Below are 24,276 nucleotides of genomic sequence, written 5' to 3'. Positions count from 1 at the left end.
TGTCAATATGTCAAAGCATTGCAGAGATACAGCCTCAAGATTTGTCCATCAACACAAAATCCATAACTTTTTACCAGCAGGGTCAAGATGATTCAATTCAATTTTTGTGAAAATTGGACCAACTGTCTAGGAGTAGTTCAAAAAAGTATGATTTCAAAGAAAATCAGAATGGCGGGAAGGAAGTTTGGCTGACTATGGCTAAATTGGCTTCAGTGTTCTCAGCATGAGAACCCACAGAATCTATTAAGACCAGACTCATTACAATAGGCCACATTTATATAAAGTTATTAGCATTTTTAAAAAAATGTTATTACAATGTTGCGCAGTCTCGAAATAATTCTAATGCATTCATATAATATAGCATTTCATATGATAGTACTGTATTGTAATTAATGGCAATTTCATGTTTTGTTCAATTACAGCGCCACCAAGAGGCACAATCCCACCACTTTTCTTATGTGTCCTCAGAGTGAGCCCATATAAAAATATCTCATTTTGTTTTGGAGTTATAAACATTTATATTAATGAGAACATAAAAAATGACCCATGGACGACTTTGTTTTGATTTTTTTGCCACTTCCTATCAAAATTTGGACATTTGGGCATTAGCATCTAGTTAACCAGCTTAGGTTCCGTGTTTCCTATGGTGGTTTCGTCTCGATCAGAGTAACGGTTTCAAAGATATACGCAAACATTTTTTAAGCGCCAAATCAGCACTTCGCACAAACCATAAGTCAAAACCTAGCATGTTTGGTATCGTTGGACTCGGCAAGGATTCAGGAGTCGAAGGAGATGACTCCCATGAAAATAAGTCAACCACACCCAAAGTTATAAGCATTTAAATATTTGTTTTTACCACAAGGTGGCGCTGGCTTGAAACTTCTCAGGCTCCTTTAGGGCATTTTGCTGATGACCCATACCGAGCTTCATAATGATACACTAATGCATTCATAAAATACAGTATGTAGTCTCTGGTCATGCTTGGGATGACATGTACCAAGTTTGGTCTGAATATGATAAAGCGTTGCGGAGATATAGCCTTGAGTCCACTTTGGGGTGCTCTATGTTAATTTTATTTGCGTGTTATTTGAGAATGGTTGAGATTATCAGAAAGCTTTTAATAACTTTTGCCAGCATTGGCTAAAGATGATCTGATTTGATTTTCATGAAAATCAAACGAAGTGTCTAGGACGAGTTCGAAAAAGTAGGTTTTTCGCAAAATTCAACACTTTTATGTTCCTGTTTATTACTGTGAAGCTGCCTTGAAACAATCTCTATTGTATTAAGTGCTATAGAAATAAATGTAACAATGTTTTGAAACTATTTTGCAGTGTCATTGACAATCTGTATATTCATCTTAATACACATCTACTTCACTGCCAAATGACAGGATGCAGGAGTCAGGACTTGTTTCATTTGAATACTCTTTCAGTTTCACGCAGTAAGAAAACACTTTAAACTATTCAGTGTGTGAGTGAACTGTGTGAACAGAATTGCGAAAGGATCCATACCATACTGGTATACTGCATGTGGCCTGTCCTGGGCTGTTGGTTTGGCATCCCCTCATGTTTCCCATCTAGCTTCCCAGGTGCTTTCTGAGAAGGAGGGTTGTTTAACTGTGACTAGTATTCATTGCCTTTAGGTATGGCACTCCGATTTTCTATGAGTATTAATTCCTTCAGCAGAAAATATGTAAGGAATAATTGACTCTCGTTGAGTTATCAGAAAAATAATGCACTCCCTAGCTGGTAATGCAGTTACACCTCAGGTGTGCATTATTTTTCAATAATTTAATGGCCCGGAGTCAATAATTTTGCTTATACTACTGTGACTACATCTCAAAACTTTGTTCAGATGTTGTATTTTAAGACATTTGTCAGGTTTTTGTCCTTAAAACGCTCTTGTGTGTAGGACTAATTTCTTAGGCATCTCATCCGAAGCCTCCGTTGCTAACTCCAAATCGTCATTCTGGAGGTAGTAACGGAGGCTTGAGCCACTGATGCAGAATAATGCAGTTATTAACGCAGTTAAGAGCGAGAGAGATTAAGCGTATGCGATTACCTGAGTCTGTGCATCTCTCAACAGTGTTCGGCAGCAGTGTCTCTACTAATAGCGAAACTGTGTAAGTTCATCTGCTCCAAGATCCACACTGTTTTTACCTCGCTAGTGATAAATGTCATAGCTTTTAAGTTGTTAAATACGGAGCCCCGCACATGACATGCAATAAAAAAAATTTAATTGTGCGCACAATTTACTAATTTGTTCCCTCGATTTACTAAATTGTGCGCACGATTTATAAAGCGGGGGAACGAAATAGTAAATGGTGCGCATGATTTAGCCTACTATTTTTTACCTGCATGTCATGTCCGGGGCTCCGTATTTAAACTATTCTACTGATAAAACTATCAGAGCAGCACTGACAACACGTTTCTGTGTGAGCTTATGTGCTTTTCATACATAATAAAACGTAATTTGGTGGCAAAAAACATTGAAATAATTTGTTGTTTTTATCCTATTGTTTACCATATTTATTTGATTGGTCAGTGTCATTGTGGGTTTTGGTTCTTTTGCTGTCGGAGGCTGTAAGGACCTTTGAAATTACTGAAGTCATTTGGTGAAGTGATATGGAACGGTAATGCGGTCAAGACCTGCCTGGAGCCACTTTTGCTGTGCGTTTACAAGAAAATAATTGCACACCTTAGAACGTTCATCAACTAATCAGATTCAAGCATTCAACAGCCCTGTAGCATAAGAACAAAATGATGTTTATTGCACCATAAAGTGTACCTGGAATGGTGAGGCTTAAGTGCCATATGACAGTAAACTGGCATTATTAGGGCCCGGGCACTGATGGTGTGAGGACCCTCTTGTAATTGCTCGGTCAATTTCTTTTTTTCCCCAAAATGAATCGCATTTTTGAGGGCCTAAACATGCTCGAAAACTCATGAAACTTTGCACACGTGTCAGAAGTGGTGAAAATTTGTCAGAATTAGGTGTGGCAAAATGGCTCCATAGCGCCACCTACTTCAACGAACTCCTCCTAGAGCTTTAATCAGATCAACATCATATTTGGTCAGTCTAATCTTAAGGCCTTTGAGAAGTTAAATTGCAAAGATCTTGCGTTTTCACTGAAGGGCGTGTCCATGGCGGCCTGACAAAATTCGATGTTTCGCCATGAACTCAGGCATGCAATGTCCGATCTGCCTCAAACTTCACATGTTTGATAAGAGTCCTGCCCTGAACACATCTACATGACAATATTCACTTATAGTAATAGCGCCACCCACTGTCAACAGGAAGTAACGTGTTTAACGCTGTGATGCACTACTAGCAACATACTAAAATATGCAATTGAGTGCTAAACATGCTAGAAACATTCTAAAACATGCTAGCAACACTTAGCTGAGTGCTAAAGCATGTTATTATCGTCATGAAACAGGAAGTTGTTGTAACTCAGGCATATAATGTCCGATCTGCCTCAAACTTCACATGTTTGATAAGTGCCCTGGCCTGGAGATATCTACACGCCAAAATTTAGTTATAGCAATAGCGCCACCAGCTGGTAGCAGGAAGTGTGGCAAATACAAATGACTGACATTATCCTCCTATATTTATATACTTAAATGCATATTGCCCACCAGGTGGCGGTAGCACAGGTGCGAGGGCCCTTTAATTGCTGCTTGCAGCTTTAATTCTATTTAGATTGTCACTCCTGGGTTCCTATAGCATCAGCTATGTTCCCTTCATACAACAAAGACATTTTGCTCAGGCAAGCAGCATTTTCCTTAAAATATAAAAATCTTGTTTATTTTTTTGATCAGATTATTTATATGTGGACTTGCCTCAGAAAATGTTTGATCAGGGTTACATAAAAGCATTACATACAAGGTTACATAAAATAACCAATGCCAATTCATGTGAATTTCTATATTGCTAAGAGAAATATGATACAATAATTTGCATTTCACTCATGCTAAATCAGTTATTATTTGTGCGTGGAGAAGCAGGCATCTGTGATCAAAGAACTTCAAATCATTACTGCAGTCTTGTAGTAACTATAGGTAACTGTGTGTGTTTGAGCTGCTAGCTATTACCGGATCACTTCAAAATAGCACCTACTGCCTCATCCGTGGTAACCATAGAGATGGTGTGTCTCTGTGTGTGCGCCGGGGGGTTAAATTATCATTCCGCATGTATCTGAGTCATCGCATCATGAGCTCTGCTGTGCAGTTTCTTGAAAATAGAATGAATGACTAGGATTGCAATGAAAACACCATATAATAGAGCTAGATTTAACTTGTGTAACTCACTGAAGACACAAACTTACCAAAAGGTCTCAAAATACAGACTATTTTCAAAATAGCACTATTCGTACTATTTCTGCAGCATGTTATGCTGTGAATTTCCTGTATGCATGTAATATGCAGATGACTTTCTACAATAGCTAGAATGCATGACAGTCTCCGTGGCCCGAGTCACTGCCCTTTTCCCTTATGGGCTGAGGAGCCTCTCCAGCAGGCAGTACTGTAGATGAGCGGAGTGGAGGAAAGTGCAGTTCAATCCATGCTCACAGCATTTGTACTCCAATCACTCTGCTGCTCCAAATCCACTCCAGAGATTCCATTCCTCGCTCACGCCCCCGGCCTCACTCACCAGGCAGCCAGTGAACCTTCTCTACATTGTGTCCACATTCATTTTACATTCTAGTCTATGGTGCATCTGCAGAAACTCCTCCGTGACAGTGTTAGTTTTTTTCTGGCAGTGTTTTGCTCCTTTTCTGTAGATTACTGAACATTGCCTGACAAGCAGACTAGCAGAGTGACCATTGCTGCAAAATTAATCATATAATAATGTGATCACAGTTTCTGCCTTTCACGGTTAAATGATCGTCTGCATTATTGGTGTACTAGCAAGAAAAACGTTTTTATCGGTGTTTATTCTCATTGTGGGCTATGTCTAAGAATGATAGACTGACATAAGCTCTTTAATACTTGACTTGTACTCATTCCTCACAAAATACTTGTGAACGAATGACACTGCTTGAAACACAGTCTGTTGGGCTTGATGCAGATTAAACCTGCAGTGAACACGAGTGTCTCTCTCACACTGTGTGATGTAACAGACAACTTGTTTTCCATCATGGTTCTGTTGACACAGCAGGGGTTTGCTGAAAATGCAGTCGTGAGTTAATTAATAATTAATAATTCGTTACATTTATATAGCGCTTTTCTGGGTACTCAAAGCGCTTTACATGGAAGGGGGAATCTCCTCAACCACCACCAATGTGCAGCACCACCTGGATGATGCGACGGCAGCCATATTGCGCCAGAACGCCCACCACACACCAGCTGATTGGTGGAGAGGAGACAGAGTGATGAAGCCAATCAGTGTATGGGCATGATTAGGAGGCCATGATGGACAGAGGCCAATGGGCAAATTGGGCCAGGATGCCGGGGTTACACCCCTACTCTTTTTCGAAGGACATCCTGGGATTTTTAATGACCACAGAGAGTCAGGACCTCAGTTTAACGTCTCATCCAGAGGACTGTGCTTGTTACAGTACAGTGTCCCCATCACTATACTGGGGTGTTAGGACCCACACAGACCACAGGGTGAGCGCCCCCTGCTGGCCTCACTAACACCTCTTCCAGCAGCAACCTAGTTTTCCCAGGAGGTCTCCCATCCAGGTACTGACCAGTATGAAGGTAAAATGATGCCATAAAGAATCACATGCGCAAGGTAATATTGTGGAAGTGTAGGCTATACAAGATTGTAAATTAAATTTGCATGCGCAAGAGAAGATTTGTAAATTGCATTTCAAGTGTGAGAAAAAATTATTTGCCGCATTTTACTGTTATTCATAAGTGCAATTCATGAATTGTGGAACTGCAGCTTCATGCAAAGGCAAAATAAATATGATCTGTATTCTTCTGACTTCCATTTTTCTGCGCTTACACTTTTGGCACATTTGTTTTGCCTAAATACGGCCAAAAGCATTGCAAACCTGTGATTTGCAAGTGAAAACAGTTTAAAGAATTGCAAAACGGATCTGTATGTGTAAAAAAACAAACTGTTGCAAATGTCTAAATGACTTGTTGTGTACGTACGGCAAAAAGGTCCCGAAATAACCCGATTTGTACAGTTCCGTCTTTCTTTTAGCTGCGCTTACAGTTTTGGCACGATTCTCTCACTCACTGAGTTTTGAAGCGTGAAGAGGAGGGCGGGTCCTTCTTCTTGTAGCCAATCAAATCAGCTTCTCGCTGACTCTCGATTTACTCTCTTCTGATTGGTTCAATAAACACGCCAGATGCCAAGACATTTATCTTAATTTAGTTCAGCATCTTTCTCGCTGCCGTAATGGTACTTTTAACACACAAATACATTAAAACAATAATAATAGTTAAAACATGATCATTTATAAGCTGTGTAACATTAGGCTAGACTCCCGTGTGTTCATACTGAATTTCGCGCTGGTGATGATAACGTTATTGGATTGGTTTGGCATTACATTGAAATTTTGTATCTCCATTGGGGCTAGTGTTAATCTATTAATTAATTAATTAATTGATAGTAATAATTAATTAATAGTTAATCTAAATCATAATATGACAGTACTCAACACTATGATATCAGAAATATGCTTTGGCAATGTAACGCCTTTTTACTATGGCAATAAAGTTACATGAATCTGAATTTGTCAGTCGCTGACTGATTTCTGATGCAGTTTTTCAGACCACGCCTCTGTTCATGAAATATTGCCCTGGTCTCACTGAGTCAATATTGATTCTGATAATTTTCGGGACTAATCAAGCTTATATTATATGTAGTGTGAGTAACCAAATGCTTTCTTTGTGTCCAGATTAGACAGATAATGAAACACACTTCAAATCAACAAAAACAACTTTGCAGTCTTTAATAATATCTAAATATATATCCAAATGCAAGTAACTAATAATTATGTGGGAATCCAATGTTCCCAGCAACTAGGGAACACGCAGGCATGTATGTTTATAGGGCTGTACAGCCATCTAGTGACTACTTGATGCTATTACAGATGATAAATGATGAATAATATAGAGATAAATATTTAGTCAATATTTTATTAATATTTTGTAAAATCCCCTTAAATTACAACATGTTAAAGAAAAAAATATTATTGTTGATTTAATTATTATTGAACCACATTTTAGTAAAAAAAATCTGGAATTGCCCCTGATCAGTAGACAGGTGAAACATGCATGTATTAGTGCAGATACTAGGCCATACTAGACCTACTTTAAAGTAGAATCAAGATTACAAACTAATATCATATGGCCTGCTGAAGAGGACGAGGAGAAAGATACCCACGTGAAAATATACTATAGTAATTTATAGTAAATAGTATAGTGTTTTTGAACCATACTATAGTAAAGTACTTGAATTAATTTGTTGTGGTAATTCTATAGTTGGTGTGGTAATATAACATCTTAATATAAACAAATTACCCACGTTTTCTACAACTATAAGGTATATTATACTACAATACACTGTAGTAAAAACTAAAGTATCCTACAGTATTTATTACAGTTTATCAGTTCTCTATAGTTTATGCTGTAGCATTCATTAACAAAGTGTTGTAAATACTATAATATATACAGTATACTACAATTTACTTTAGTATGGTTCAAAAACACTATAGTATTTACTATAAATTACTATAGTATTTTTTGGGTACACACACTGAATACACAGAAATTGTCTTAACTTCAGCTTGGCATTCAGTAACACATGTAACTAATGTTACACAGCTTACAAAGGATCATGTTTTAACTATTATTATTATTATTATTATTAGGCCTATTATTATAATTTTAAAAATTATAAATTTATAAATAAACTTATTATAAATTTATAAAATGTATTTGTGCTTTAAAAGTAGCGTGTTTGTTGAACCAATCAGAAGAGAGTAAATCGAGAGTCAGCGAGAAGCTGATTTGATTGGCTACAAGAAGAAGGACCCGCCTTCCTCTTCACGCTTCAAAACTCAGTGAGTGAGAGAATCGTGCCAAAACTGTAAGCGCAGCTAAAAGAGAGACAGAACCGAACTACAAATCGGGTTATTTCGGGACCTTTTTGCCGTACGTACACAACAAGTCATTTAGACATTTGCAACAGTTTGTTTTTTTACACATACAGATCCGTTTTGCAATTCTTTAAACTGTTTTCACTTGCAAATCACAGGTTTGCAATGCTTTTGGCCGTATTTAGGCGAAACAAATGTGCCAAAAATGTAAGCGCAGAAAAATGGAAGTCAGAAGAATACAGATCATATTTATTTTGCCTTTGCATGAAGCTGCAGTTCCACAATTCATGAATTGCACTTACAAAAACAGTAAAATGCTGCAAAAATCATTTTTTCTCACGCTTGAAACACAATTTACACCTTTACAAATCTTCTCTTGCGTATGCAAATTTAATTTACACTTACAATCTTGTGTAGCCTACACTTCCACAAATATTACCTTGAGCATGTGATTCTTTATGGCATCATTTTACCTTCATAGACCAGGCTCAGCCCTGCTTAGCTTCAGTGGGCAACCAGTCTTGGGCTACAGGGTGATATGGCTGCTGGAGTTTGGTTATAGAATGTTACAGGGTTATAAATGGTATAGATCTTTTGTTAATAAACGAATGGTGAAATGAACCATATTAAGTACTGAAATACAAGAATAACAACTATATTCTGCTGCTGTGTAAACATGTGCTTAACTTATTTTGAGTGGTATCTACAACACCAGGAATACCTGGACCACACACACACACACACACACACACACACACACACCAGTTTACCTCCTCGATCTGCTCTTGTTTCTTCTGTATGGCTCTGTTTCGAGCTGCAGCATCTCTCTTGCTGGCCTTCTGTGACACCTGCAGAGGTCACAATTAAAGACATCATCGAACTTTAATTCCAAAAGCATTGATTTTAGTGTTATGTATATGTGACAATTTGTAACAAGAATTGGAAAATATGTTTATAGTAATGCTTTTACAGTTGTAATCAATTTTAAAGTTATATGTTTACAGACTTCATACACTCATGACAGAAGCTATAACTCTGCACAGTAGTGTTGTTTGAGACCGGTCTTGGTCTTGAGACTGGCCTTAAAACCATTTTTTGAAGGTCTTGGTCTTGTTTCGGTCTCGACCACATTTGTACTCAGTCTTGTCTTGGTCTCAGACTTAGAGGACTTGGATTTTGTTTCAAGCCCGGTCAAGACCACAACTGCAGGGATATTATTACTGAATTGCCGGGGCATTGTCTGGTTTATTTATTAACATCACTAATGTGATTGGATGTAAAACTTACTGCTATTGATTGCTTACTGCAATCAATAACTTATTTCTAATATGATTTATTTAAAGTGCCGGTTCAGAAATGAATAAGGGATTGTCAAAAATGTCACCAAAATTAATACAGATCCTCAAAAACTTCAAGATATTGTTGCAAAAAAGTCTGGATTTTTATATTATAATGTGGAATAATCAAGCAATATCACAGAGAGCTGTTTTCACAAATTTGTTCATGACTGTAAACATGATCTTGCTTTTATACAAACATTCAATACATTTTTAAAAACACATAAAAAATATTATTAGCATGTTTTTCACTTCACTTGCATGATTTAACTTAAAGGATTAGTCCACTTTCAAATAAACTTTTCCTGATAATTTACTCACCCCCATGTCATCCAAGATGCCGATGTCTTTCTTTCTCAGAAGAATACAGATTATATTTATTTTGCCTTTGCATGAAGCTGCAGTTCCACAATTCATGAATTGCACTTACAAAAACAGTAAAATGCTGCAAAAATCATTTTTTCTCACGCTTGAAACGCAATTTACACCTTTACAAATCTTCTCTTGCGTGTGCAAATTTAATTTACACTTACAATCTTGATGCCCATGTCTTTCTTTCTTCAGTCGAAAAGAAATGAAGGTTTTTGATGAAAACATTCCAGGATTATTCTCCTTATAGTGGACTTCAATGGCCTCCAAACGGTTGAAGGTCAAACTTACAGTTTCAGTGCAGCTTCAAAGGGCTTTAAACGATACCAGACGAAGAATAAGAGTCTTATCTAGCGAAACGATCGGTCATTTTCGGAAAACAATGTAAATGTATATGCTTTATATAAACAAATGATCACCTTCCAAGTGCTTCCGCCAAAACCGCATTTCCGTATTCTTCAAAAAGTTTACGCTGTATGTCCTACGCCTTCCCTATTCAACTTACGGAAAACATGTAACTGACGCTGCGTTCGTTCCGTAAGTAGAATAGGGAAGGCGTAGGACATACAGTGTAAACTTTTTGAAGAATGCGGAAAGCGGAAACACGCGCAAGGCGATCTGTTTATATAAAACATATACAGCTGTATTTTTTTCGAAAATAACCGATCGTTTCGCTAGATAAGACCCTTATTCCTCGTCTGGTATCGTTTAAAGCCCTTTGAAGCTGCACTGAAACTGTAATTTTGACCTTCAGCCGTTTGGTGTCCATTGAAGTCCACTATAAGGAGAATAATCCTGGAATGTTTTCATCAAAAACCTTCATTTCTTTTCAACTGAAGAAAGAAAGACATGAACATCTTGGATGACATGGGGGTGAGTAAATTATCAGGAAAATTTTATTTAAAAGTGGACTAATCCTTTAATAGCATGTTCTAACATGTTGATAGCATTTTTAGTACATTGCTAGCATGTTTATAGCATGTTATAGCACTAGGTGTTTTAGCATAGTGCAAACATGTCCTAACACAGGGGTTCCCAAACACATTCCTGGAGCCTCCCCAACACTGCATGTTTTCCTTAATCAAACACACCTGATTCAGATCATCAGCTCATTAGTCGAGACTCCAAGACCTGAAATGGGTGTGTCAGACAAAGGAGACATGCAAAATGTGCAGTGCTGGAGAGTCTCCAGGAATGTGTTTGGGAGCCCCTGTCTTAACACATTTGCTGCGTCCCATTTCGGAGGCTGCGTCCTCCGGAGGTCACATTTGTAGGCTACATACATCATCGATGATGTCTTATTTAAGAAAAGTAACCATAATAAAATTGACTGATATTCCTCATGAGGTGTAAAATATTGTCATTTCTTTCTTAATTTGCAATCTAACGGTTACTTTTCTTAAATGAGACCACCGTGATGACGTATGCGTTCGACAAATGCGACCTCCAGAGGACGCAGCCTTCGAAATGAGACGCAGCTATTGTTAGAACTTTGCTAGCAAGTTTTAGCATGTTACTTGCATGTTGTTAGCATCTTTTAATATGTTGTAATATGTTTTAGTACATTCCTAACATTTCTCCACATTGCTAGCATGTTTTAAGACGTTGTTAACATGTTGCTTAAAGAGTTAGTTCGCCCAAAAATGAAAATTCTGTCATCATTTACTCTCCCTCATGTCGTTCCACACCCGTAAAACTTTCGTTCATCTTCGGAACACAAACAAAGATGTTTTTAATTAAGTCTGAGAGATTTCTGTCGCTCCACTGACAGTCTACGCAACTGACACTTTCAAGCCGCAGAAATGCAGTAAAGACATCATTAAAGTAATCCACGTGACTCCAGTGGTTTAACCTCAATGTTATGATTTTTTTTTTTTTTTTTCTGCAAACAAAGCACTCCTGTCACTTCATAAAACTGAGGTTAAACCACTGGAAGTGTCAGCACTCTTGGCATGCTCAGTCAATAATATTCAATATTTATATACATCACATATTTTGTCAGAGTTTAACTTGTAAATATGATCATAATGAAATAATGCAAGTCTCTTACTCTCTGGTTTCTTTCTGTGGATGACAGTGATGGTCTATCTCCAGAGGATGGCCGAGGAATGTCTATAAAAAGGAAAGGGTGAGAAAAAGAGGAAAAAGATGGGAAAAAGAGAGAGGTTTCTTTAAGAAAATCTGTGTGGTGTCATTTTGAAAAATTTGCCTGACAACGTTTGGGCTTTTTTGTTATTTAATGGTCATGTGCCTGGAAGCTTAAATGCATATAAACATGGCCAACCTCTCTCTCTCTCTCTCTCTTTCCCTCTCTCTCTACTCACGCATACACACAAGAACACCTTCAGCTCTCTGACACACACACACACACACACACACACACACACACACACTCTCTCTCTCTCTCTCATTATATCTCACTTTTAAGCAACACATACACACAAAAGCAGTGAGTCATCAGGCACATAACTGTGTGAGATGGAGGGGGAGGAAAATCTTCTCAACATGCCACATCTGATTTTTAGCCAATTCAAAAACAGACATGCACGTCTGCATGCACATGCACAAAACTTTCGCACACACCCACACAAATGTACATGCCAGACCTGTGCTTTATTCAGAATTCTTTAATTTTAATTGAGGTTATAAACATGATGCAGAATTGTAATTTCAATGTTACCTTAAGGCAGGGGAATGAAAGGAAAAATTGTAAATATATTTTAAAAAAATATTTCATTAATCAGTATGAATTACCCATATTTGTGATAAAAAAAAATCATGTACACAACACTATCAACAGTATTAACAGAAATTAAAGTGAACCCCTGGTGTTAAGACTTGTATGGCTTAATATAACGTAAATGATGTCTCTTACTGAAATATGTAGTAGAAAACCCATGAAAGATTTATGTTATTTAAAAAATCCACATCGTTTTATACTTTTATACATATTTTGGACAATGGGGGGCACCATTTTGTTTAGGTGCACAATGCGTTCTATGTCGATGACGTCAAATGTTTGCTCTCGGTGATCTACTGACACTGTCCTATTGCTATTTTTACCGCAACACAACTCTGAATATAATATACGATGCCACATTGTGCGGCTTTTGGTTGTAATTTTCAGTCGAAGGGCAACAAATAATACAATGTAAATGCAAATAATAAAATGCAAATATAAATCATATCATAAAATCATGCATAGTTAGGATAGCAAAATAAAGAGACTCAACTTCAAAAGGTGCTTTTACACTAGGGAGTGTTTGGAGCAAACCCAGGTCCATTAGTCTTCAAGGTTTGGTTAATTTGAGTGGTTTTCACTAGTGGATTCACTAGTGTTGTAGTCAAGATCACCTAAACTGAGACCAAGTCAAGACCAAGACCAGTGTGTGTCAAAACCAAGACTCTGGGGGTTTGAGACCAAGACAAGACCAAGACTTTCAAAAAATGGTCTTAAGACCGTTCTCAAGTACTACAACACTAGGATTCACACCAGTGAGCTGCATGTCTGTTAGAAAAGGTGCTCCCCAGAGGTCATGTGAACTCTGCTACAGTTTGTTGTTGATATGAATACAGTCTGTCCCAAACTGTGAACTAAACTACTATTGATGGCATAGAATTTGCAATCGCATTTATAATACTATGTAGCATGTCCGATAGATCAGGGGCTCCCAAACACATTCCTGGAGACTCCCAGCACTGCACATTTTGCATGTCTCCTTTGTCTGACACACCCATTTCAGGTCTTGGAGTCTCGACTAATGAGCTGATGATCTGAATCAGGTGTGTTTGATTAAGGAGACATGGAAAACATGCAGTGTTGGGGAGGCTCCAGGAATGTGTTTGGGAACCCCTGTGATAGATGCTCTTCTAATAAATTGCTTTCAGTTTGCATTTTTCACATCTCTTCTAACACATCCAAAGCAGGCAAATTATACACCTCTAGATCCGCAGGCCGCAGAGCCTGGCCCATTACAGGTCTTGGCCATCATAGCCGCCACGCCAGTGTCTACAGCCGTCATGGCTGCCGCATCCCTAGAAACAAGAGCTTTGCCAAGGTGCTCAAGACTGGCGATCTGTCTGGGATCCCCGTGGTCCCAGTGCACTAAAGTTCAGTGGTCCCAGAGGTCCTACCGCCATCGGCTGGGCTTCCTGTAATGCCAGTCACCATCTTATGTGTTTGGGCTGCACACACATCTACAGCTCCTCCCAAGGTATCTCTGACTGCTCCTGAATTTCCTGTGTACCCTGACATGATCACGGAGGTTGTCAATTAACTCTGTCTGCCCTGGTATGACCACGGAGATCATTTCTGAACTTACTGTCTGCTCTGACACAACCATGATCCCAGTTTTGTGGTCCCATGTTGTGTAAAGGACTTTCTTCTTTTCTTTTTTTTTTAAGTGCGTTTTCTGTTCCTGTGTTTGGTTCCTGTTTCCTTTGTTTTTTTTTGTTGTTTTTTTTTCCTACCTTGTTTTTGACCATAGCTACCCTGTGCATTAAACCATTTGAATGCACTCATGTTGAGATGTTCTTTGCCTCCATGTCCTAGCAGAATACTCACAGATGTAGTTCATTATTCTCTACATCAGATTGCTGTCTTGAAAGAGATCACACCTGTTGTTGTTAACCATGAAAGAAATATTTTTGGATTTGTATTCAATTTCGCCAGATTCCTCCATTCTATCCATGCGACAGAAAGAATTCCTGTTGGCATTTGATCATGCCAAAGAAGTCTGAGTAAGGAGACAAACTAAACAATAACAGCACAATCAAAAAGAAAATTAAATAAAAGCACAGTCTAGCAAAAGCTGGTAGGAAGCTGTGCTTTCTTGTTGACTCTGTTAAAGAATTCACAAATATTCAGAGGTATTCAGTGATATTTAACCAGGTGCGCCGTCAATGCTCTTTCCCCCAACACCAACTTGCACTTATGCACTATTTTATTCACAGAATCAGAAAGAATTCTTGTGTACCGGCACCTGCTATAACTTTCCGGTCCTTCCTATTGCACTTCAAGCATGCATGGCTTAGGCCTGTTAAATACAGTTCCTTTTTTTCTGGACCTTTATGTTGAAGCTCGTTCAGATTTCGCTCCCCTAGTGAAGTAAGAAGGGGATCTTATGATAATATTACCGCTCATTAATCTGTATGTTTCCACCCACGGCACTGCCATTTTGTTTCTGCTAGTGACAATGGTGTACCAGTAACACTGGTCCTGGAGTGCAGCTGTCCTGCACAGTTTAGCTACAACCCTGATCAAACACACTTGAATGTCTTCAGGATTACTAAAGCTATGTGAAGGAAGATGAGTTGGGTTGGAGCAAAACTCTGCAGGACAGCAGGACTCAAGAACGACCATCCCCGAGCTCCTGATATGTCTCAGCTATGTAAACATTATCACTGATCTGTTAACAGCTATTATAGTAAACATGAGTCTCCATAAACTCCTGGCATCTGAGCCACTGAAGACGCAGTGGTGTAATATTATTTATGAAGGGAATGTGTCCAGATAAATTCATATACCAGTATGTGAAAGTGATTTTACACCAGACAGCTTTGCACATGAGGGTCAGTAAAACACATGATTTGCACAGAAGTTGATTCTCAAAGATGGATTGATACCAACTGTTCATTATCCAATTTCATATATATTTCGTGATGTTTGCAGATTGTCTTTCTGAATGTTTCATTAGCTTCTCCTGTATTGTTTATGCCTCAGTGTGTTGGAATTGCGAGCTTGGGGGCAGAGAGCACGAGCTCATTTGCATTTAAATGTACATACACCAAATCAGTGTTTTCTCCCACCCAAAAATAGGCAGTTCAAACGTGGTATAATAAATCAATTCTTATTATAAAATAAATCATTTTTATTATAAAAAATAATTTTAAAAAATCCATGGGGTATTTTGAGCTGAAACTTCACAGGCACATTAGGGACACCTGAGACTTATACATCTTGTAAAAAGGTGCATAATAGGTCACCTTTAATGACTCACTCAAAGACAGTCCCTTGCCGCCACCTAGTGGTCTAATGTAACCTATACTGAATGACAGTCTTTCTTGAACACGCAGAGATGAGCAGTACTGATACTGGTGAAATAGCAGCAGTCTTAGAAAGCCTCTCCTCTCACTGTTGAGCTTATCGTCAGGTTTATGTTCTGTTATGTGGACCCTTATTTTGACATTCTGTTCTGTTTCCCTGTTCTGTTTACTTTCAATTTCATTGGTTACTGATTATGTCCTCATTTGTTCTATAATTGCGTATTAGTTTCATTTGTTCTACCCCTGTTTATATAGCCCTGTGTTTCAATTGTTCTTGATCAGTTCTCGTTTATGCATTGTGTGGTTTGCGTTATTCAATCAGTATTTGGACTATTATTAAAGCCCATTTTGTTTTTGAATTTACTTCATCTTTGTGGCTGTTGACCACATTGTAAAACTTATTTATATAGCTTATTTTATAATTTTTATATATATTTAAAATTCCTTCACTGCGACACCCCTAGTATCTTGTCGGGTCTTTGTGCATTCATTGCTGTTCTGTTTTCTAGGTTTTTGAGTTTTGTATTTTGTTTATTATTATAATAAAACTTGATCTTCCTTTGGTCTTGATCTCCTTGGTTTCTGAGTTCATCTAACAACAAGAAATATTAATCTTTTCACATGAACACCATTTGAGGGATCAAACTAATATCACATCACAGTCCATTCTCTGTTCCTCTGCACAGTGCAAATAAGAGATGCGTTTGGGTGGATTTTGCTACTGTAAAAAATTACTCGATCCTTTTAGAATATTTTGTAATATTCATCAGTATTATTGACTTGACTGCACTGCAATATTGGTTGAAAACTGAACTGAGCTGGGTGATCACATTACTGTTTTTTGCAGAGCTGCTATATACAGCTGAAATGAACTCATTTCATATTTGATCTTTACACAGTAATTGAACAGAACTGAATCAACACTGAACTGACTTCAGCTGAACAAGGACACTATTTTCTTTTTACAGCAGAATAGAACTTTGTTTGCATCATTGAATCATTATTTTCCTGTTAAGACCTGTAAAACTGCTTTGAAACAATCTGTATTTGATGAAGCTCTATCGAAATAAAGACTTGACTTGAAGGTGCATGCAGTAACGTAAAACTACAGCGTTCATTATGAGCAGTTCTTACTGGCTCACAGACCAATGTTTCTGACAGGAATGACATTTGAGGTGATCAAATGTGATTTTTACGCTTTTTATTACCATTTAAAATTTAAAACATTAAAATTTTGTTGAAACAGTGAAATAAACATTCATAATTTTTGAATCTTCAATATTCTCTGAAGAGTTTGATGACTCTAACCACACACCACTGACAAAAATACACATATTGCATTATTGTAGCAATTCCTCCTGCATTCCTCCTGCCCTCTCATTTATAATGCACCAAAATATTTACAGGTAATGAGGGGCTAGACCTTTGAGAAATTCTGTAAAGCTACAATGATGAGAATGCAAAATGCCATATCTCATGAAGAATTTTACTATAGTGACACTTAAGTATATAAACTCACACTACCACTACAGTCTAGTTTTAAGATGGATCCAAGGCCATACATGCACTTTACAAAATTCAGTTGAACCAAAATTTGCAACAAATACGTGAACATACAGATAAACACAATGCAGCTAACCTGTGGTGCCGGGTTGGATGTGTTTTCTAAGTGCTGTGAAAGAACTCTTCTCCAGGCCTTTATTTAACTTCTGTCTGGACGGAGAACAGGCTCTGGGCTTACGGCTCAGCTGCAGGCTGGGCCACTGACCTCTGTAATGCCTCTGGTACCTCAGTGCAAAATTTGGACGATGTAAAATACGCTCCTCCGCAGTCCTGAAAAACCTGAAGCTAAGAAAATGAGAAATGGTCATAAGACTGTCATCTGTGATCAAATGATAGTCACAAACCAGAAAACAGAAACCCAACCCCCCACCCCCTCCCCCAAACTTTTTCACAACCACTCAAAATCAGCAGACAGTTACATGCTAGTAGGTCTGAGCAGGTATTTTAATAAAAAGCCCCAATAAATGTACCTACTTAACTGAAATAACCGGATTAAATTAGGGGTCAAATTGGCGTCCTTACAATCTATAGTCATTTTTGGCCAGATTCAAATTCAGGTCTTTAATTAATAGAGCGTATTACCCTGTATAAGCACTCTACACTGGTTTTCTATGGTAACTTTGACCAACAAGTATATCAAATAACAGAAGCAGTGCACACTGCTTCATCTTAATGTTGTTGCCATGAAGCAGAGTACTAGAGCTCCTTCTACAGGGGAGTTTTATGCACTAAAGTGGTATGCAAAAAAGCTTGGTGTCTGCTGTGCTCCCATCCCAGTGTCCTTACATTTGTACAGGAATAAAATACAGGAAGAACTGATTAAATGTAAATGTATAACTGAATGCAATTTAAGTCCATTTGGAAAAAAAGTGTCTGCCAAATGCATAATTGTAAATGTAATGTTAATGTAATAAGTTTGAACAGATACACCCATTCTACTTGATATACGCCAGATATTTGAGCTTAAGGGTTTCAGAAGAACCTTGCACACAGCTATTCTTCATCGAATACACCTCATTTGTATTAGGAACTGACAGATTTTAGTTATAAACAGTTTAGTTTATCAGCAAATGACGGAGAAATGTCTTCGTAACTGCTAATTAATTTATACATTGAATTCAGATGAGTGTCAGGGTTCTGTCACTTCGGTTTGATTATTCTTGGTTTGGTGAAAGAGCTCTGTTCCGAGTTCACTCAGGCCACCTGCTTCTCTGTCCACATGAGTTGTCTTGTGTGCGGGGCCTGGTGTTCAGATCCTGGCATCTAGTTTGATTTCAGTTCTGTGTCTGGATTGGACATTCATGCTCTGTGTGTTTGTCTTCTGTTGTGAGCGCACGGGATGGGCATTCGCTCGTTCTCATGCACTCTGTCTTGTTGTTTGAGCGTTCGGTTTCGAGTTCGATCAGGCCATGCACTCTTCTGTCCGTGTGTGTTGTTGTGTTCTGTGTAGCACATGGTTCATGTTTATTTCATAAACATGTTCTATCTTGTGTCTGAACACGTATTATGATCTTTTACTTTTGTCAGGGAAATGTGATTACCAATATTTTTAGTAACAATTAATTATTAACAATAACAAAAACAAGAGTCCAACTGAGGTGGAGGCGGGCACAGGGAGGAACTGAAGGCAGGAGAAGCTAGGGCAGAGACACAGGCAGGAGGAGCCTGTCAGAAACCCCCAGCAGAAGGGCCAGAATGTAGGCCCACAGCAGAGTCCATGAAGGGAGGAGCCATGGGGGAGCCACGGCAGGCGAGACCAAGTGGGACTCCAGGACAGGACGAAGCAGGCTTGAGTGGAGATGAGGGACTGTAGGGACAGGGGATGATGATGAAGGTCCTAGAGGGCAGGGCAGAGCCGCAGCAACAAGCAACCAAGGTGGAGTCAGGGTGCCGGAGGACTGAGGCAAAGGCGGAGCGACTGAGGACCAAGGGAAGGAGGAGTCCGATGGAGGAGGAGACCGGATGTCTGTGGCACCGTCAGGGCGACGACTGACCAAGGTGGAGCCGAGAGGACAATGGTCCCAGGTGGAGCCGAGAGGCGGGGAGCCATAGTGAAGCCAATTGGTCAACAGGCCGAGGTGGAACCTCAAAAGGGTGAGTGAATGATGACAGAATTTTCTTTTGGGTGAACTGTTCCATTAAAGCTGGAGACATCATAGAGAGGACTAATGTGTCTTCGCTATTTGCTGCACGCATGTTCCCAACCTCTCTGTGTGCGATAACCCTTTGACAAAAGAGTTTAATATTTCAACAAAAAGTCTGAGGATTTGTCAGTATATGTGATAAATCTACCAAAAGTAAGTTGTTTTTGAGAAAACATTCAGTTTCTGCATTCTGCATAATTTACATATAAATTATGTAAATACATTTTAATAAGCTATCACGATTGTACATTTTATCATAGCACTTGATGACAACTTCATTTGTCCCAGTAGGGAAAAATAAAATGCCCACTGGTGCCGTAACGTGCAGTCTTGTGTTTCATGGACTTTTAGTTTCGTTCTCATTGTTTCTTGCTTTTCCCTTCTGTTTCCTTGGTTTCTAAGTATGTTTGCATTCATCGTCATAGCGATTAATTAGTTGATTGATTAGCACATGTGCCTTGTTTTCCTCAGTTAACCTGTGTATAGCCCTCATTTTCAGTTGGTTTTTGTCTGTTCTCATTGTTGTATAGTTTGGTTTGCTTTCTCCTGCGTGCTCCTGTTCCTGTCCAGTGTTCCATTGTGTTTGTTATTTTTGATCCTTTGTTAAACTTGACTGCTACAAATAGTTCCTTCTTCTACACTGCCTTCTTGCAGCCAACTGTGACAGGTGTACTAAAATCACTCAGCTCAAGAGAGGTCAACATTTTCTTTCAAGAGTTTGCAGATTCCCAGACCTGCATTCAGCTTTAACCTTGATTTTTGACATATTCTTACCGAGAATGAAAATTTTTCCCTTCAAATCTTGGCCGATAGAGGCGAGTGTACCGTGAGGGACTCCTTATTCTCTGGATATGTCTTCTCTTGTTCTGAAAAATATAAAAAATACTGTTTTAAATGACATTCAGAAATACAACTGATGATCATTGAAGTACGCTAGTTTCAAAAATGTAGCTTTAGTTCAGAATAACTTGATAATTCAGTATTCCAAACAAGATTTCCAATATCATCACATGTTTGTAAAAGTTGTTGAAAAAACAAATAAGCACAATAAAAACACACTAGGGTACATGAACACCTTAAGACACTGAGATTAAACTCAAGTACATATTTTATAAATGGTAAAGTGTTTTAATGTAGTAATTTCACAAAACATTGTTATGTTAGCTTTCTAATGCCAACATAATGGCACTAATCTAAACTTATTGTTGTTCTACTGAGACTCTATCTCATCCCACAGCTTTCAAGCTGCATTCAACAAACTGGGGATAGATCTTTAGACTGTTCTGACTTCTTAGTGTGTTATATATTTTCTATATTCTAATATATGTTATATATTAACTGATCCACAGTGGAGTATAAAGTACTCGAAAACCATACTTGAGTAAAAGTATAGATATCTTACCAGAAAATGACTTTGGTAGAAGTTAAAGTCACTGTTTAGAATGTTACTTGAGTAAAAGTTTTAAAGTATGTGATTTTTATTTTTTTTACATATTAAACGTACTTAAGTATTGAAAGTAAAAGTACAAGTAAATGTAAAATACAAAAGGAGCAAAAAAAAAAAAAAAAAAAATTAAAAATTGTTCTATACACAGTTTTAGCAGCAAGATTGTGTTCCATTTTAACTCTTTCTTACATTTTGTTTCTTTGAATTAAAAAATGGCTAAATGTTTATTGTAATTTTTAAATATAAAAAATACTAATATATTAATTATACATTGATCATTCATGTTCATTCATAGTGCGTTATAACTAATGTAAGAGACAACTTTAAAATGTAAATGTTGAAATTAACAATGAACAATACTTTTATTAACCTTATTTAATGTTACAAATGGACTCTTATTGTAAAGTGTTTCCATTTCATATAAATTCAAACAGTCATGCTTAAAAATTGCCATCTTTACACACAAAGGCATAGCATGGGTCTATTATACTTTTACACATTATTTGGCTCTATTTTAGAAAACTTGATTATCTAATCAAAATATGTGTTACAGTGCTGGGAAAAAAAGAACTGAAATCGAATACATTTCTGATTTGTGTTTCTGTCGCTGCATGATGAGAATACAGATTAAATATGCAACTTTGCTGGATAACGAATGCACAACAGCGAACAAATATAACTAATAAAACTAATATAAACTAATGCAAACGAACGGTAACAATCGTGACATTAATGTGACATTAATTTGTGTTTTTGTCACATTGTTTTAAAGGTAGGCTACTACTAATGTTAGCATCCTCTCAGCCTTGACAGCAAACACACTGCTGTTCTCCACTAATGCAGCATCTACTCAACAAACTAATTATTTCATAATGATATGAAAACATGTACTGTAGTGTACACTGTATAACATACCGTTTTGTTGTCTATGTTTTAAATCCGTTTTTGAAGTGTCCCGCTCTGTGCAGCGCGCAGCCTCACATTATGTGTCAAAACAAACTCTTCGAGGCATCAGTGATAGTTTTTATTTCGCCTCTAGAGGTCGCTCTCGGACTGTATAATGACAGCGCACTCTTCTCAGCCGCTCCAGCAACGGACGCAACCCGGAAAATGAAATCAACCGCGGTTGTTCGAGCACTTGTTTGCGCATGCTTGCTTGCAGTCTGTGTTCTTCCGACTTTATTTTGTAGTAAGTAATGAAAATGCATTGGGAAAATGTATCAGAGTAAAAGTATACATTTTATCTAGAAAATGTAGTGGAGTAAAAGTAAAAGTTGACAGAAATATAAAAACTCAAGTAAAGTACAGATTCTCCCAAAAAATACTTAAGTACTGTAACGAAGTATTATTACTTCATTACATTACACCACTGCTGATCCATCTGATAGAATTCCCATATTGGAGTTCCAAAAAAAAAGAAAGAAAGACAACATCCAGGTGATTGAGCTATACCATAATATTTATTAGAACTCATTTGAAATGTGCAATCCCAAAATAATAACGTTATATAAAAAAATAAAAAAACTAACCTTATATATTTCCATTAAGAAAACTTTCTTGGCTAACCAAAAACAAAATTTAAAAAAGAACGTTTTGGGAACCAAAAATTAACGTTCAGGGAACGTTCTGGCAACCAAAAATTGTTAGCTGGTGAGACGGTGTCATCCGTCACTTGGTCAGTTGCTGGGTGAAGAGGATGACCTCATCCAGGAGTACAAAATAAGTATCAAGAACAGTTACTGTTCTGGGCTGCGTTTCTCAAAAGCATCGTGAGTTGATCGTGGAGACCATTGTTGCTAATTGGTGCTACGAAAGCTAAAATGATAGCAAATATGCTATTTACAATGCTTTTGAGAAATGCACCCCTGGATGCATTTTGTACCTACATGTTTTGTTAAAAACCTTAAACAAATCAACATTATAGCTAGTGCTGGAAAGATTTTCAAGATAAAATACATGTTTGTTTTATAGTGTGAGAATGGAGATGTGAAGCAATATCTCCTGCAGCACATAGCCTTCTGAACATTTTTGTCTGCAATGAGGAAGATCAGCATTGTTTTGGACGGCCAGCAAGTCGTGTTTGCAATCTGGCTAAAACCTGTGCGACTCTTCTTGGACTCACTCACACAGTTCCGGAGTTTCGGTTCATTTATGAGGCGCGCTCCATTTCATGTGCAACAAAGGTGATCGCGCCGGCGCCTCCATGTCATGATTAGGCCTATTTTGTCTGCTATATTTGCTTTTTATTTATATTGGTTGATGAAACATTGATTAAAATAAAGATACAATTTATACAAAACGAAATTCATTTTAAAGAAAGGCTTTCTACAAAACAAAACTTAATGAAGAGGTCAAAATCATGTCTGACCCATTCATTGTCTCCCGACATATTGCGCATCTTATGATCCTATACTCATGCTGCTCTCTTTCCATAATCAACATAGAAAAAAATTCAAAAATAACACAATATTTAAACAAATAGGCTACTTGTTTTTTTTTTTGTTGTTTTTTTTTTTTTGTACTTAAATTCGTGTTTTATTCATATTACATTGTATTCATTAAATAACATTTATACATTTCGATGTATATATCCAATATATTTTCGTAACATGAAGACTAAAATATTTTTGCCCTTTCGATTGTCCAGTTTAGAACAAAACAAATGACTTGAAAAAAGTGCACCGTTTGGGAGAAGTTCGGTCTGAACAAAGCCGTTAACCGAATTTTGAAGGATAATGCAAAATAATTTCCATAATTTTAAAAGATAAAACATAAGGTTTCTGGTCTATGACAAGGTCGGCCTGGTGTTTGGTCGGACAAAGACTGACTGTGAAGGGAGAACTTATAGTGACTCAAACAAGATGATTAATGATGTGCACCTGAACGGAATGAACTAATAATGAGGAGCGAGAGAACTGAACAAAGGAACGCGTGACAAATATAAACAAACTGAAGGTTCATGGTGACTAAGAATGAATATAACTGTGATAATAATATTAGTAGGCCTATGGGTTTCAACGTGTCTGAAGCTCCAAACTATAAGCTAATTTTGCTGCTTGTTTACACTTTACTGTGTCTGCTTTTTTTCCTGATTAATCTGCTTGCTTGACTGCCCCATTAACATTAATCGTTTGGGATGCTTCCCTCATTTTCTCTGTTAGTCGAAAATATAAAATTAGGCTATTTCACATAATTGGATAATTATTTAAAACCCAGCATATCTTCCATTTGGTGTCACGGACACTGGTCTCTCAAAGCCTCGAATTCAACATGAATTTAGAACATGAAATTGTCTGAATTTCATGTCGT

General features: G+C 37.6%; 1 protein-coding gene across 1 annotated transcript in view; it reads right to left on the bottom strand.

The window, feature by feature from the left end:
- LOC127517410 (uncharacterized) overlaps positions 1-24,276 on the bottom strand; it is a 38,696-nt gene that overhangs the window by 2,132 nt on the left and 12,288 nt on the right. Inside the window, exons 2-5 of the mRNA XM_051902972.1 lie at positions 20,295-20,386; positions 17,453-17,661; positions 11,819-11,880; positions 8,833-8,910 (exon numbers count right to left, since the gene is read on the bottom strand). Coding sequence (XP_051758932.1) covers positions 8,833-8,910; positions 11,819-11,880; positions 17,453-17,661; positions 20,295-20,386 — 441 coding nt within the window. The remainder of the gene's footprint in view (positions 1-8,832; positions 8,911-11,818; positions 11,881-17,452; positions 17,662-20,294; positions 20,387-24,276) is intronic.

Source organism: Ctenopharyngodon idella, chromosome 8 (genome assembly GCF_019924925.1).
Source record: "Ctenopharyngodon idella isolate HZGC_01 chromosome 8, HZGC01, whole genome shotgun sequence".
Taxonomy (NCBI): domain Eukaryota; kingdom Metazoa; phylum Chordata; class Actinopteri; order Cypriniformes; family Xenocyprididae; genus Ctenopharyngodon; species Ctenopharyngodon idella.
Note: the sequence above shows the minus strand (reverse complement) of the source record. Positions and strands in the feature narration are given on the sequence as shown.